This window comes from Aulonocara stuartgranti (assembly GCF_965226115.1).
Source record: "Aulonocara stuartgranti genome assembly, chromosome: 3".
Classification (NCBI taxonomy): domain Eukaryota; kingdom Metazoa; phylum Chordata; class Actinopteri; order Cichliformes; family Cichlidae; genus Aulonocara; species Aulonocara stuartgranti.
In genome coordinates this window covers 73,934,851-73,950,220 of record NC_138941.1, presented here as the reverse complement: position 1 = coordinate 73,950,220, position 15,370 = coordinate 73,934,851, and the positions used below count along the sequence as shown (strand labels likewise).

Below are 15,370 nucleotides of genomic sequence, written 5' to 3'. Positions count from 1 at the left end.
CGGGTGAGTGACAGTCAGAGTGGAGGGTGGATGGAGAGGAGTCCAGTGGCAGCAGCGTGGAAACGTTTCCCGATTGTGGCGGTCGCTGTTGCGGTGTGACGAGCTCGCGGATTTGTACTGTCTCCTTGGCTTTCTGCAGATTGGACAGTAGGCCCGAAAATCCTGAGAGCTCGTGCAGATGGGGATTCCCCTTGAGAATAGCCTCGATGGCGTTTATCCCAATGGACATGGCTTTAATGTCCGAGGCGTGGGAAACTCGCTCCCACAGGCTGAAGATGCGGGCCAAATCGCTTTCCCGGGAGGAGCCTGCTGGGTCCATGTCTGGTGACGTCGTACTGTCAAGGCTCGGCTGTGTGGCAGGCAGGAGTAGGACCCAAAATGCAGGACTCACAGGCACGAGGGAATGAACTCAAAAGGCAGCTTTATTGCTGAAGAGGCAGAACATAGGAAATACAAAACTAAACTGGGAAAAGTAAACTAACACTCGGAGGGAGAGACACAGGGAAATCCACGCAGCATGAGGGACGACGTCACACTGAACAGAGGGAGACGCAGACAGAAATACACAGAGTAACCCTCTGAGGGAAGTGGGAACACACGGGGAACACAGGTGACACTGATAATCATAACGAGACAGGGCGGGGTGAACTGAACACTGACGGGAGAGGTGAAACAGGAAGTACAGAGGAGAGAGAGCACGAGTAGAACACCAACGTAACAGGCAGGGGAGACATGGAATAAACACGAAAGGGGACGAGGGCTCATAAATACATAGAGGGCACACAGGGGGAAGAGAGAGCACGGGGAGAACTTAGACATAAAGGGCAGCGGAAGCATGGAATAAAATACAAACATACAAGGAAACTAAGAACACTGGGCCAACATGGCCCAGGACCATGACAATATCGATTTTCCCGTGAGGATATTATTTACTTAACCAACTTGTTGACGAGGGGGTGCAGGACCACCACCTGTCTTTTTTTTCCTCTGCCCTTTTCTTGGTTGCTGTTATGAACAAACTAACAGATTATTTCAGGGTCTCTTTCCAAGAGACGAAAAGGAATATAAGTGATAAATATTACCATTCTGTAGAATACTCCTGTATTCCACTTTTACTTGTTCCCATGTTCTTGTGGGTCCTGTTGTGGCTCTAATGTGAAAGGGGATATAATATAACATATTATAATATAATATAATGCCATATGATATTGGACAATATAGTGTCATATGATAGATCTACCCTACCGCCTACTGGTGTTGGCCAGAGGGGCCGATGGCGCGATATGGCAGCCTGGCTACAACCGTAGCTGCCTCCACCAGTGTGTGAATGTGGGAGTGAATGAATAGTGGTATCGTAAAGCGCTTTGGGTGCCTTGGAAAGCGCTATATGAACCCAATCCATTATTATTATTATTATTAAATTACCTACGAGTTTGATTTGTCAGCAACTTTCTGCCAGCCCTCTCTCCTTGCTTCTGCAGCCTTTGCAGTGTTCTCTTGCGTTTTAATTAAACTCTGAAACTCCTGAAATCCCTCACTCATGAGTTCTTGCTCTGCTGCCGGAAAATACCGAGCGCGCCCCTTCGACATTTTCGCCGACCAATCAGCGGGTTGCCGATCAATGTTTCTACTATCGATGCGTAGCCCCTTTTACGACACCCAGTGATGTCACATTACTGCGTCCAGCTGTACTAATCGTCAACAGCAGGCGTGTTCGGGGAACTGGATTAGCGAGCTCACGGTTAGCGCGATGGTTTGGTCTTGGATGTGTCATTTGATCTTGGATGTAGTAAGCGACGTACGAAGAACAGGCCCCTGGTGTAGAAAGCATTGAGGTTGTCAGGGAGGGAGGAGGGGTTGCTGCTCTCTTCCTGGGGGTGGTGACTGCAGTATTCACAGAGGCCATGGTTTGAGGCCCTGCCAGGCTGAGCGGAGGTCCCCTGTGGTGAATTTTTTTCCAGCTGTGTTTTTGTACTCCAGTTTAGCAGTTTTTATGGCCCTGTTGACGTCCTTTTTATCCAGAGCAGAGCCGGTGAAGAAAATCCTCCTTGTAGTGTGAGGATACTTTCCGCTGTCCACTCTATGATGTCTTTGGTGGCCTTTTTAATCCTCTTGATGACTTGAGTGTAAGCAGGGGCCAGCAGGATGGTGTGGTGGTCTGCTGAGCTGAGAGGAGGGAGGGGTAGGGCTTTAAATGCATCTGGTACAGAGCCATAGCTTTTATCCAGAGTCTTCCCCTCACGTGTGCTGCATGTAACATACTGTTGGTATCCTATAAGATAAGATAAGATAAGATAAGATAAGATAAGATAAGATAAGATAAGATAACCTTTATTAGTCCCACATGTGGGAAATTTGTTTTGTCACAGCAGAAAGTGGACAGTGCAAAAGTTATATAGCAAAAATTAGAGAACACTGGAATACAATAAGAATAATATACTGTGCACAACTGTACAGAATAGAAAAGAATAAACTAAAATACTATATACAATAGAATAAAATAAAATATACAATGGGATAAAAATAGAATACAAATGCTTTATACAACTAAGTAAAAATACAACTTTGCACGTGTGTGGGTTTGTGTGGTAAATGGTAAATGGCCTGTATTTGTATAGCGCTTTACTAGTCCCTAAGGACCCCAAAGCGCTTTACACATTCAGTCACACACACATTCACACACTGGTGAATGTGTGTTTGATCAGTTAAAGTCTTTGTTGTGGAGTCTGACATCAGTGGGGAGGAAAGACCTGTGAAATCTCTCCGTCCCACACTGTGGGTGCTGCAGCCACTGAAGGAGCTGCTCAGTGCTGTCAGAGTCTCCTGCATGAGGTGGGAGATGTTGTCCAACAGGGATGACTGCTTAGCCACCATTCTCCTGTCACTCACCACCTCCACTGGGTCCAGAGGGCATCCTAGAACTGAGCTGGCCCTGCGGATCAGCCTGTTCAGTCTCTTCCTGTCCCGGCAGAGATGCTGCCGCCCCAGCAGACCAGACTTTAAGTGACTTGTCAGGGGAACAGTGGTTTAAATCTCCCAGGATGAACTTGGGAGAGTCCGGTGATAATTGTTCCAGTTTGTACAGATTGTTGGTGAAGTACTCTGTGGCTTTAGCTGCATCAGCTCTGGGGTTGATGTAAACCAAGATGATGAAAAGCTGTGGGAATTCTCGGGTGAGGTAGTAGAGGCGCAGGGAAACAGCCAGAAGCTTGATGTCTGTGGTGTACAGTTTCTCCCTCACAGTGACTGTAGAGGACCAGCTGTTGTTTAAATACAGACACACGCTGCCGCCTGTCCAGACGAAGAAGTGGTGAAAAGCCATCAATGTTCAGGCTGCAGCCGCAGCTAGATGAGGGAGTCACTGGTGTAGGTGAGCCTTGGGGTCATGTCGAGTGTCGGAAACAAAATCACAAAAATTAGGAAAAAGAAAATAATACAAATTTACTGAGTAGACGGTGAAAAACAACAACGAAAACAGCATTAAAGTTAGAAAAAGAACGCAAAACTGCTCAGCTGACTGGCCGGTCGACGGCAAGAGCAGCGACCCAAAACCGAGACAGTCTGACCTCCCTAACTAACTCAAAACAGGAGAAAACTGGTGATCAAAAGAAACAGCAGCTCACCTCTACCCACTCCAATCCTCATCTCTTTCCGTACTTTTTATTTAGACTTTTTGTTTAGACTATTTAGACTATTCGGGTCTCCCTTAAAGCCTTATTTAAGGCACATGCTGTGGCTAACTCCTCTGTGATTTCCATTCACCTCCCATGGCCGGCCATCCTTTAACTGCTCAGCCATTGCTGGATCTGCCCTATTGGACTTCATTTTTATCCGACCTTTCCAGTTGTGTACTCGCCGCTTCGGACCTGGATTGGAACCTCTGAGACTCCTAAGCAAGCTGAGACGCGCCTCTGTCAGGGATGACGTGGCTAAGAGCCGGATGGCATTGTTTAACTCAAGATCGCTGGCGAATAAAACCTTCATCCTAAATGATCTTTTCCTCACCCTGCAGCTGGATGTTTTGCTCCTGACCAAACCTTGGATTCACCCCGGTGAACTTTTCTCCTTCTCTGAACTCCTTCCCCCTGACTGTTTTTTTTCCCAGCTCACCGAGACTTCCAGGGAAGGTTGGAGGCCAAGCCACAGTTTTCAAAAATAAACTTAAACTTCAGCGACTGCCTACTCCTACTTTCTCTTGCGTCGAGGCTCAATTATTTGACCTGACTGGCCCCCCTGTGACTCTCTGTGCTGTGATTTATCAGCCACCCAAATACAATAAGTCTTTTATTTCCGGATTTGCAGATTTCCCAGCTTCTCTTTTTTAAAATTATAACCGTGTTCATATTTCTGGTGATTTTAATATACATATCTGCTGCAAGAGGGACTCCTTTATGGAGGACCACAAGAGTCGTGCGCATTGAAATAAAGTATTCTGTGCTTAAATAATGAATTGTAGAATAAATTCTGCATTTGTAAATTCATTTTTGAATTCCACTTTAATAAACTGATTTTCAAAATGCTTTTTAAAATGGTGATTCCACTCCTCATATCAAAATCCATTTCCCGTTCCTGTTTGCTCAGGGATTAACATTTGGATTAGCTACTTCATTTTAAAAATCCTGCTGCAATGCAAATTAGCCACACCGTGGGATGTAAGGAGCTCTCTGATTGGTTGGACGAATGACTGTAGAAAGTCACTGGGTTGGACAGACACAGGCTGCCAGCCTGGATTTTTCTTCTCATAGCTTCACCCTGCTAAGAAGTGTGTGTGCTTGTGCAAAGGCCGTTCAGCCTCAGGATTTACACTCGGCTCGACACGGAAATGTGAAGAATGAAGGGACCCTGCAGCGAAACAGAGAGCTCAACCTTTGACTGTGTGCCTGTTTATGCAGTCTGACCACCTGTTGAAGGTAACATGGCTAACGCTAGCATCACCGCACGTAGCCCCGTTATTTTAAGGTCATCTTAGTTTATGAAAGTTTTACGTCGCAGCTGTACGAGCTAGCTATGTGTTTTGTAAGCTGCTGTGCTCTTCACAAATAAAGCTGGAAGCAGCTCAGACTGTTAGAACCAGCACTGAGGGCTGTTGCACTTATAGTGTTAGAGCAACGGCTGCAGCCCACAGCCTTTAAACTAGCGATTAAAATGCTGACAGTAAACTCGTCAGTCCAGATGTTACCACATTACTTTATGATACTTACAGTTAAAACAACTGAGACAGGCTGATTAAAATAACAGCTGTCAGTTCTCTCATTCTGTCACGGCTGGGGCGGCAGTCGTGTGGAGGAAAAAGGAGAAAGGAGGATCCAATAGCAGACAATGGCGGAGGTGCAAGTGGGTTTTATTTACAGTGCACAAAACCAAGGTGTGGGCAGAACCGAACATAAACCTAAACTGTGAAAACTAATGCAAAATGGAGGACATGAAGCGAGGAGCAGAGAGACACGAAGAAACATGGAACAGTGCAGACTACACGGGAGGTTCACAGAGAAACACAGACTACGCCACAAGAACTACACTCAACAAAAATATAAACGCAACTCCTTTGTTACTGCTCCCATTCCCCATGGGATGGACGTAGAGACCTAAAATTCATTCCAGATACACAATATAACCATCCCTCCCAAACAGTGGTCACAAATCAGTCCAAATGTGTGGTAGTGGGCACATCTGCCATATTGAGATAATCCATCCCACCTCACAGGTGTGCCACATCAGGATGCTGATCTGACATCATGAGTAGTGCACAGGTGTACCTCAGACTGCCCACAACAAAAGGCCACCCTGGAATGTGCAGTTTTTTGCGCTATTGGGGGTCTGGGGACCCAGAACCGGTCAGTATCTGGTGTGACCACCATTTGCCTCATGCAGTGCAACACATCGTCGCATGGAGTCTATCAGATTGTCAATTGTGGCCTATGGAATGTTGGTCCACTCCACTTCAATGGCTGTGCGAGGTTGTTGGATATTCGTGGGAACTGGTACACGCTGTCGTATACGCCGGTCAAGCACATCCCGAACATGCTCAATGGGTGACATGTCCGGTGAGTATGCTGGCCATGCAAGAACTGGGACATTCTCAGCTGCCATCTGCCCTGAACAATGTGAACCATGATTCATCCGTGAAGCGCACACCTCTCCAACATGCCAGACGCCATCGAATGTGAGCATTTGCCCACACAAGTCTGTTACGGCGACGAGCTGGAGTCAGGTCAAGACCCCGATGAGGACGACGGGCATGCAGTTGAGCGTCCCTGAGACGGTTTCTGACAGTTTGTGCAGAAATTGTTTGGTTGTGCAAACCAATTGTTCCAGCAGCTGTCTGGGTGGCTGGTCTCAGACGATCTTGGAGGTGAACCTGCTGGATGTGGAGGTCCTGGGCTGGTGTGGTTACACGAGGTCTGCGGTTGTGAGGCCGGTTGGATGTGCTGCCATATTCTCTGAAACGCCTGTGGAGACGGCTTATGGTTGAGAAATGAACATTCAATGTACGGGCGAAAGATCTGGTTGACATTCCTGCTGTCAGCATGCCAATTGCACGCTCCCTCATTGCTTGTGGCATCTGTGGCATTTTGCTGTGAGACAAAACTGCACATTCCAGGGTGGCCTTTTGTTGTGGGCAGTCTGAGGTACACCTGTGCACTACTCATGATGTCAGATCAGCATCCTGATGTGGCACACCTGTGAGGTGGGATGGATTATCTCAATATAGCAGATGTGCCCACTACCACACATTTGGACTGATTTGTGACCACTGTTTGGGAGGGATGGTTATATTGTGTATCTGGAATGAATTTTAGGTCTCTACGTCCATCCCATGGGGAATGGGAGCAGTAACAAAGGTGTTGCGTTTATATTTTTGTTGAGTGTATAAATACACACACCAGGTAATCAGACATGGCACACAGGAGGGGACACAGCTGGAACTAATGGGCATAGCGAGAGGCAGACCTACAAAATAAAACCGGAAACACCCAGACTGTTTTGCAACAAAAACACAGGGACCTGAACGGAGCACAGAGGGGAGACACAGGTAGGGATAATAAACACGACAACCAACCCAAAGAATTAATACAGAATCAGAATAAACACCAAACACAAGATGAACCCAAAAAGAAACACAAAACGCTGGGTCAACGACCCAGGATCATGACACATTCCTTATAGGAAGATCACACTACTGTTTTCAGTTCATTTAATATGTGAGTGCACAGATTCATTCTCAACTGGACATAAATCATGATCAAAGGATTCATCATTTATGATGAATAAAGAATTCACCAAATCCCAGCCTCTAAAACAGTGTGCTGAATCTTAGCATTGAATGTCCAGTATTTTCTAATCAGTGCAATTTAAAGCAGGGGTCCCCAATCCCAGTCCATGAGGGCCGGTGTCCCTGCAGGTTTTAGATGTGTCCTTGATCCGTCACAGCTGATTTAAATGGATAAATTACCTTCTCAACTGCAGCCTTAAAGTACGCAGCCTCAAAGTACGCAGCCTCAACGATCCTCAAGTGCCGCGTACTTATAGACCGCTAAGGCCGGAAGTGCGAGGCTTGTGAAATGGGACGGTCTAGCCTCCGTTGCGCTGCCCAGGTTGCCTAGCAACCATGATACTAACAGCTGGAAACGTGTCATACAGCTTTGTGTGACAGAAATGAAGGAGAAAATCTTTTGTTCATTTGTTTTTGTTTCTACATGAGCTTTGATCATTCTCTGTAAGATTAAGCTCAGCTATTGAACGGCGTATATTTTAAAGCAAAGGCTTTAAAACCAAGTTAGTACAAACGTCACTAATGTCACATAACTTTGCCGACATGTGGCCAACAGTAATGTTTTAATGTTCTTCGTTATTAAACATTTGCACATAAATAAGTGACATAATATTCAGTACTTAAAGTTTACTCTTCGGGCGCCCCTCATCCGCATTTCAGGGCCGCATTTCGAGCAGCCTTTGAATTGGGACAGCCTTCGGCGCGCCGCTGTGACGTAATCGGCCTTGAAATGCGTACTTTAAGGCTGCAGACCCTGAATTGGGATACAGTCAACATCAGTCTTGTAGTTCTCCAGAGGCCTGGTAATGAACTAATCATGTGATTCAGCTGTGTTGACCCAGGGTGATATCTAAAACCTGCAGGGTCACCGGCCCTCGTGGACTGGGATTGGGGACCCCTGATTTAAACATTCACTGCACCTACAGTATCTACACTTGTGAGGTGCTACAACGTGCTGGTCCTGCAGGGACCAAACGTCTCCTGAAAACCATCCATAGAAAAGAATCTTTGACTGTCTGAGCTCATTGTCATATTCTCCACACTGCTGTATGGAGCTGTATTCAGCTTTCAGGGCACGCTTATATCACATTCATGTTTTGGGGCGTGAGCGAGTGTGATGGAGCGAGCCGCTCAGACGTGAGAACACAGCGGCCATTTTGGGAAAAAGTGTCTTTTATTGAGCCAGAAATGCACAAATATCCAACAGTAAGTGACACGGGGCCTCAGAGAGGTCAGCTGATCAGAACTGAACTCAAACAACTTCACTCCAAACTAACTGCTTAACACAATCAAAGTGAGCCGACCCACAAGAAACAAAGAGGACTTAACTATGTTTGTTGGGCAGCTTAGATAATGTCACTTCAGAAAACAATATAGCCCACATGGTTTTCACTGCCCTATGCATAGCCAAGAAAACTGTCCTCATGAACTGGAAAAATAAAAACAATCTTAATTCTAACCAATATAGAAATTATCTATTAGATTACATTAGTTTTGATACAGCCTCGGCCACCACATCAGATCAGTTGCTCTGGGCTCCTTTGATCGGCTCCATCACCTAGTGGGGGTGGGGGGTCATAGTTTGGTCCCGCCTTCAATGTTGTGATTGGTGTGGGGGCAGGGACAGGCTTAGGGCGTCGGGGGGTTCCCCGGAGGCATCTTCCTTGGGGGGCTCAACCCGGGGTAGCGGTCATGTCCGGTTGGGGGCTCTTTTCTGACTATTTCCTCGTGGCTACGTGCAGCGGGGCTAGGGGAGGGTCTGTGATGATGGACGTGGGTTACTGACCTGGTAGCCTGTCTGCCCCTGGGTGGGTCCGGGATGGGCGTGAGGGTCTGGGGGCACTCCATCTCTGGGCCGGGGCCCTGGCTGGGCCTCGGGGCCTTGGGTCCTGGTTTATGTGTTGCCGGGGTTGTGGGCGGGTGGGTGCACGGGAGCCCATCCCTGGCGCAGGGTGCCGCCGGTGTGTCGAGTCGCCTGTGGGGCTCTTCAACCGGTGGGGGAGATTGTTACACCTTGCAGGAGCTTTCCTCCCCTCAGGAACTCTCTGCAGGAGGGGGAGATACAGGAGAGGTGGAGGAAGATCTCAGCCTGGGCGTCTATTGTCTCATGTAGTCTGGAAGACGAGTGGATGGTGGGGTGGGTGCAGTTTTCTCTGTGGTGGGGCTGGGTGGACTGTCCCAGGCTCCGTGGGGCCGGGGGGCGCTGCTGCGCTGGGCCCCGGTCTGGATGGGCCTGGGCCCCCTTTTCCCTGGCTGGTCGCGGAGTGTGGGAGTGCCTACTGGGGTCAGCGGGGGAGCTGGCCCCAGGGAGGGGTCACTGCCCCTCCCTTCCTTCCCTCCCCATCTCCAGCTGCCTCCCTCCTCCCGCTCCACCACAACCACCCACACATGCAGGGCCTTGGAGTAGGGGTATGTCACCAGGATGCAGAGGAGGCTACCCCCCCCCCCCCCCCCCTCTGTCCCCTTCTGGCTGCCTCTGCCTCAATTTTATCCCACAACTTAGACATTCACATTACTCACACCCTCATTACACATACATATAGGATCTTGTGGTTGGGCACAATACACGGAGTCCAAGTTACCATCAGGGTGTACACCTCACCCCTGGCGTCGTTGCCCACCTCTCAATTTTAAATACATGTAGACATTGAGGGCCAACAGGAGGGACTATGCGCTTACCTGCTGCTCTCTGGCAGGTAGCTCCATGCCCTCCTGGGTTTTAATTGCACCTTAGAACACACATGCGTCAACACTACTATGAGCGGGTGGAGGGAGGTTTGGAGTCTTCTCTCACCCCCGTTCTCTGCGGCCTGCTGGAGCGGGGGGGGCTAGGAGGAGTTGGCCGTCCGGCTGCGGTCTGGGGTGTGGGGCCTCCCTGCTGCTGCGGAGTCGGGCCGGTCTGCCTCTCCCCACCGTAGGGAAAAGGGTAACACCACCTGGGTCTGGGTGCAGTTCCCCCCTCCAGGGGCAAGGGTACCTAGACCCGGTTGGTAGAGTACGCTTGGGGAGTGTGATCGCGTATACAGCGTCTCTTTATGTCTGTCTCCACGTCGGTTGAGTGTGAAGTGCACATGAGAGCATGAGGGTGGGAATGGATGTTTGTGTCTGTGTGTGCCTGTATGTTTGTGTCTATATGTCAGGTTGGGTATCAAACGCCACCTCTCTGGGGACATCTCGGGCCTTCCAAGGTTTGGAGGCCTATCTCCACCCACCACCACTTCCCCTGCCGGTGGCGGACTCCCTCAGGTGTCGGTGCGTTGGTGGTTCTTTGTATCTGGGGGTGGGCGTCCGGGTACACACCGGCTCACTCCTTGGCGGCCGCTTATTGGGGCTCGCTCGGGCCATTTCGGAGGTGGGGTGCCCCCGGCCTCTCGGCCTGGGGCTCGGTCACTCAGGCACGGCTGGCTGCCGGCGGAGCCCACGGGCGCATCACTGCAACTCCCCCTGGCTTCTGCTCCGCGGCTGCTGAATGACCCCTCATCTGGGACTCTCCTCAGCTCTTACTGGAACAGTGGCGCGGCTGCCCCTCTGTTGGTCTTCCTTGGTCTCTTGTGTTCTGGGGGCCTCTGGATGTCTGGAGTTTTGATCTCCTCCATACCCGCTTGATACCATAAAGGACAGGGCTGTGGCTCCCCACACTCCCTAGCAGATCATTACATGGAGAAACCTTTGGAATGCAAGCATGCACACAGGTGTACACATGGGTATTCACAGACGCGGACTAAAGCTTTCTTGGCTGCTGCCTCAAAGCACACTGTGCGCTGTCTATCTTGTGTGCTGAACAATATCGTCTATTATTTAGTAACTATTGATATCTATGACTAGCTAGTTTATTGTGATGGTGCTTTTTTTCCCTATTATTATGTTGCTCTTTGTTGTTTGCTGTCTCCTCTGTTTGTTTGTTTTTTTTCTCCATACAGGTGACCCAGGAGTTTTTTTTGTTGTTTGTTTTATTTTTTATTTTTTCTTCTCTCTTCCCCCCCTTCTCACCGTCTCTTCTCCCCTTTGGTTTTCTTTCTTTCTCTCCCCCTCTTTCTTTCCCCCTGTCCTATAAAAAAAAAAAAAAAAAAAAAAGACAAAGGATGAACTGAAGCTCCGCCATTACGTGATGTCACATGCTGCTGTTTCTAAAAAAATACTGGCTGATCAGAGCAGTGTGAGACATGAGGGCAACACAAATACCAACAATCATCCAACAATAGCGGTGTAACAAAACTTGTTCTTTGTGACAAGATAAACACACCTTTACAATATTGTCCACAGAAATGTACAAGCAGGAACATTTTAACTGCTGGAGCCATCTATTAAACTTCTTTATACATAAGCCATTTCTGTGACACTTACACTTATAACAGCAGGACCTGGTTATCTCACCCGTGCCTGCACTGATATTATAACTGAGTACTCATGATGAACTCAGTGATTCAGGGTTTTCCCACACACGGAGCTCAGTTACAAACCTGAATGAGGTTGTTGACATGGCACAACAGGCCATCTTCAAGAAGCTTTAAAAAACAAAAACAATGAGTTTCAATATGTTTGATTGTTTTTTGGCTTTTTTCAACACGTAAATGCTAAAATCATCATCATCATCATCATCATCATCATCATTTATTTATTTATATAGCACTTTAAAAACACACCTGGTAGACCAAAGTGCTGTACAATACTAATATGCACACAGTGTTGGGAAGGTTATTTTTAAAATGTATTCCATTACAGAATACAGAATGCATGCCCCAAAATGTATTCTGGAACGTATTCTGTTACATTACTCAATGAGAGTAACGTATTCTGAATACTTTGGATTACTTAATATATTATCATGCTTTTACAACTACATGAATGTCCTATTGCTGTGATTTATTACTGTTACTGAAGGTCCGCGGCTCCGAACCATAGTAAAGGGACCTCTGGCTAATATGTCGGGTTCGTGTCGGGCTCAAACTAGCTTTACTTTGTTGTCTGGGTCAACTTTGCTTGCGAGAGACAGAGAGAGGTGTTGAAAGGCTGCTCCAATGGAACTTGTTGTTTTTGGAGGAAAACACGAACACAGCGTACAGTCGAGTCTTAATAGCTTACTTACAACTGGGCTCGTCAGGCTCTCTTCTTGGCTGCAGTAGTTATTATTATATTTACATGCTTCCAGCTCCCGTTTCTGCTCGATGACAGCTCTACTTTTCCTTTTTCTCCTCCTCGCGCTCACAGACACATAACGGGTATGGCAGTCCATTCTCCCTGCAGCACGGACTACACTGCCCATGATGCTACATTCTTTAGAGCTATGCCTGTAACATTCTGCCTGTTAGCTTAGCACAACAACAACAGAAAGGCCTCTCTCACCCAGGAAACACGCAGAGAGAGAGCGTCACCCTGTAACCATGGCAACCATAACGCCGCCACCTGGAACAACAGAACGTAGCTGTCAAACAAAACCCAAACAGTCCTGACCCGCCACAATATGAAACAGGAAAGTACCGCAGTGTAATCCATTTATTTCAACAAAGTAACTGTATTCTAAATACCACCTTTTTAAACGGTAACTGTAACGGAATACAGTTACTCATATTTTGTATTTTAAATACGTAACGGCGGTACATGTATTCAGTTACTCCCCAACACTGTATGCACATAGTAATAAAATCAGACATAGCAATAAAATAAAAAAAAAAAAAAGAAAGAAATGAATGAATGAATGAATAAAAAAAAAAATAATAATAATAATATCAGTTACCCACAGAATTAAAAGCGGGGGAATAAAAATAGCTTTTTAATAAAGACTTGCACTGATGTAGCCTGTCTAATATGGAGAGGAAGGTTATTCCAAAACATCCAAAGCGCAGAAACTGAGAAAATCAACACTTGAATATTTATTAAACCTTTACAATTAAAAAAAAAGAACTTAAAAAAGAGAAGAATAGAAATATCCTTTACTGTCCCTCACTGGGTGAGTGTTCCAGCAGCACAGTGACAGGTGTAGGTGGTCTGGCCTGACACTGTGATTGCTGTGTTCTCTGTGTTTTGTTATGCGAATGATGAGACGAGTTGACTCTCGCTTTGCCAGCTGAGGCAGGTTTATCCTCTCAAAACTGTTCAAATAAAAACAAATTCAGTGCAGCAACTTCATATGACTGGACGTCTGCATGCACACCTCTCCCCAGCAGGGCCTCTAGCCGACTGAGGTGTGACATCACAACAAACCTCATTATAAATCAAGCTGCTAAAATAATGAAATATACATATAAACATATATAACAAATTAAAATGCACTGCATCGTGACCATATAGTAACAGTGTGAGACAAAATGCACAAGTGGAACAAATAGGGATGGGTATCGTTTAGGTTTTATCCGAATCGGTACTTTTGAAACGGTGGCGGTGCTCAAACCGGTGCTTAAAGAATGGAGAACACAAAATTGGTCCAAAAACCTCTCATGTTCAGCAGTTTTTTTGTAAAAAGATAACAATGTTAGCCTTTTCTGCAGCTATGGGGCATATATGGTATCACTCTTGGCTGGAAGCAGTGCTTAAACAATGGAAAAAACACAAACTTTATCCAAAAACCTCTCATGTTTAACTGTTTTCCACTTTTTCTTTGGTCATTTTAGCCTTTTTGGCCAGGGTGAAGGGAGTATCTGCCATCAAACAAGAAGACAGCCGCATGTAGCTATGATGATGTTTGCTAGTTCACCTTACTGCATTAATGTAATAACGTGGTTAGCCTACTCAGCGTAAATTACACGCGAACAACATTAAGCTACTCACGCAGAGAAGAACGGCTGCTGCTGCCATCATCATCCTCATCATTTCTGCTACACTGGCAGGGCTAGGAGCCAGGACTCTCCTCTTCGGGTTTTTGGGGGATGTTGCTAACTCCGGGTCCGATAACAGGCAACCCACCCGCAGTAGATGTGCTCAGTGTGAGGTCTCGCAGCAAGCTATCAAATACGGCGCATTTCTCGGCTTTTAAAAAAAACGCTATGCGTCGCCAGGTGTTTCATCGGATTTGAGGTGTTACCTCCTTTGACAGTATCACAGTATCAGCTTAAAGCACTTGTTGCAGGCTGCTGAGTTTGCATATTTTGCTGTGAAGTACAGCCAGACTTTTGACCGCTTCGCCTTGGACATTTTTAATCTGCAGCTCTGCTCTAAAAGAACGTACGTACCTGGGCCCGCCTACTATCCTCGGAAACGTAAAATGATTGGCTAGAAGTGTATCACAGCTCAGGAAAAAAAAGCACCGAAATAAAGCACCGAAATGTGCGCTGCTTTTCGGTCTGGTTACTACCGTTTATGTCAGAACCGGTGCCATCATGGCACCGGACACCGGTACCCATCCCTAGGAACAAACAATATTTGAATGACTTCAATTACTTTAACTGTGTTTAATCGCTCTGTAACCGGAACAGGAAGTGACTCTGTGGGACGTCAAAGGTCACACAAAGAAAATAAAAGCTCCCAAAATATAAATACAGAAAATAAATATATATACATATGCATGTCCATAAACAAGACTGACAAATGAAAATAACACCACAGGATGGATCTTTGGTGAAATACAAATGGTCTTTTTAATACACCTGTTACACATGCATGGAGCATGCAGATTCACAAAAAAGTAAAGAATCTAAAAATAAAAAATAAGAAGTGAGAGACTGTACAGAAAGTAAAGGAAAGAAAAACACAAATATCTACCTGGTGTATCTTTACCTCAAAGTGACTCATGGAGTCTCTGTCTGTGTGTCCTCAGTTTCCCAGCATGCCTCAGCTGTGGAGCTGTATGAGGGGGACTCGTTCATCCTGCCCTGTCAGTATAACACTTTCGCTCTGACTGACCCCACAGTGGTGTGGAGTCGCTCCGACCTCAGTCCTCCAACCGTCCACCAGCGTCAGCTTCAAGGAGACGAACTGAAAGATCAAAACCAGCGTTACAGCGGCCGAACATCCATGAAGACTGACGCTCTGGAAACTGGAGAGCTCAGCCTGAACCTGACCAACCTCCAACTGTCTGACAGCGCCACCTACACCTGCTCCGTCACAGACCTTAGATATGGCTACATGAAACTGGGCGATGTACAGGTGCAGGTCAAAGGTCAG

General features: G+C 46.9%; 1 protein-coding gene across 6 annotated transcripts in view; it reads left to right on the top strand.

Annotated features, from left to right (window-relative positions):
• Window positions 1-15,370, top strand: part of LOC309703501 (butyrophilin-like protein 2) — a 522,068-nt gene that overhangs the window by 154,123 nt on the left and 352,575 nt on the right. Inside the window, exon 2 of one of the 6 annotated variants that reach the window (XM_082528378.1) lies at window positions 15,024-15,365. The exons of the other annotated variants lie outside the window; for them this stretch is intronic. Within the exon in view, the coding sequence (XP_082384504.1) occupies window positions 15,024-15,365 (342 nt within the window). The remainder of the gene's footprint in view (window positions 1-15,023; window positions 15,366-15,370) is intronic. 6 annotated transcript variants of the gene reach the window in all.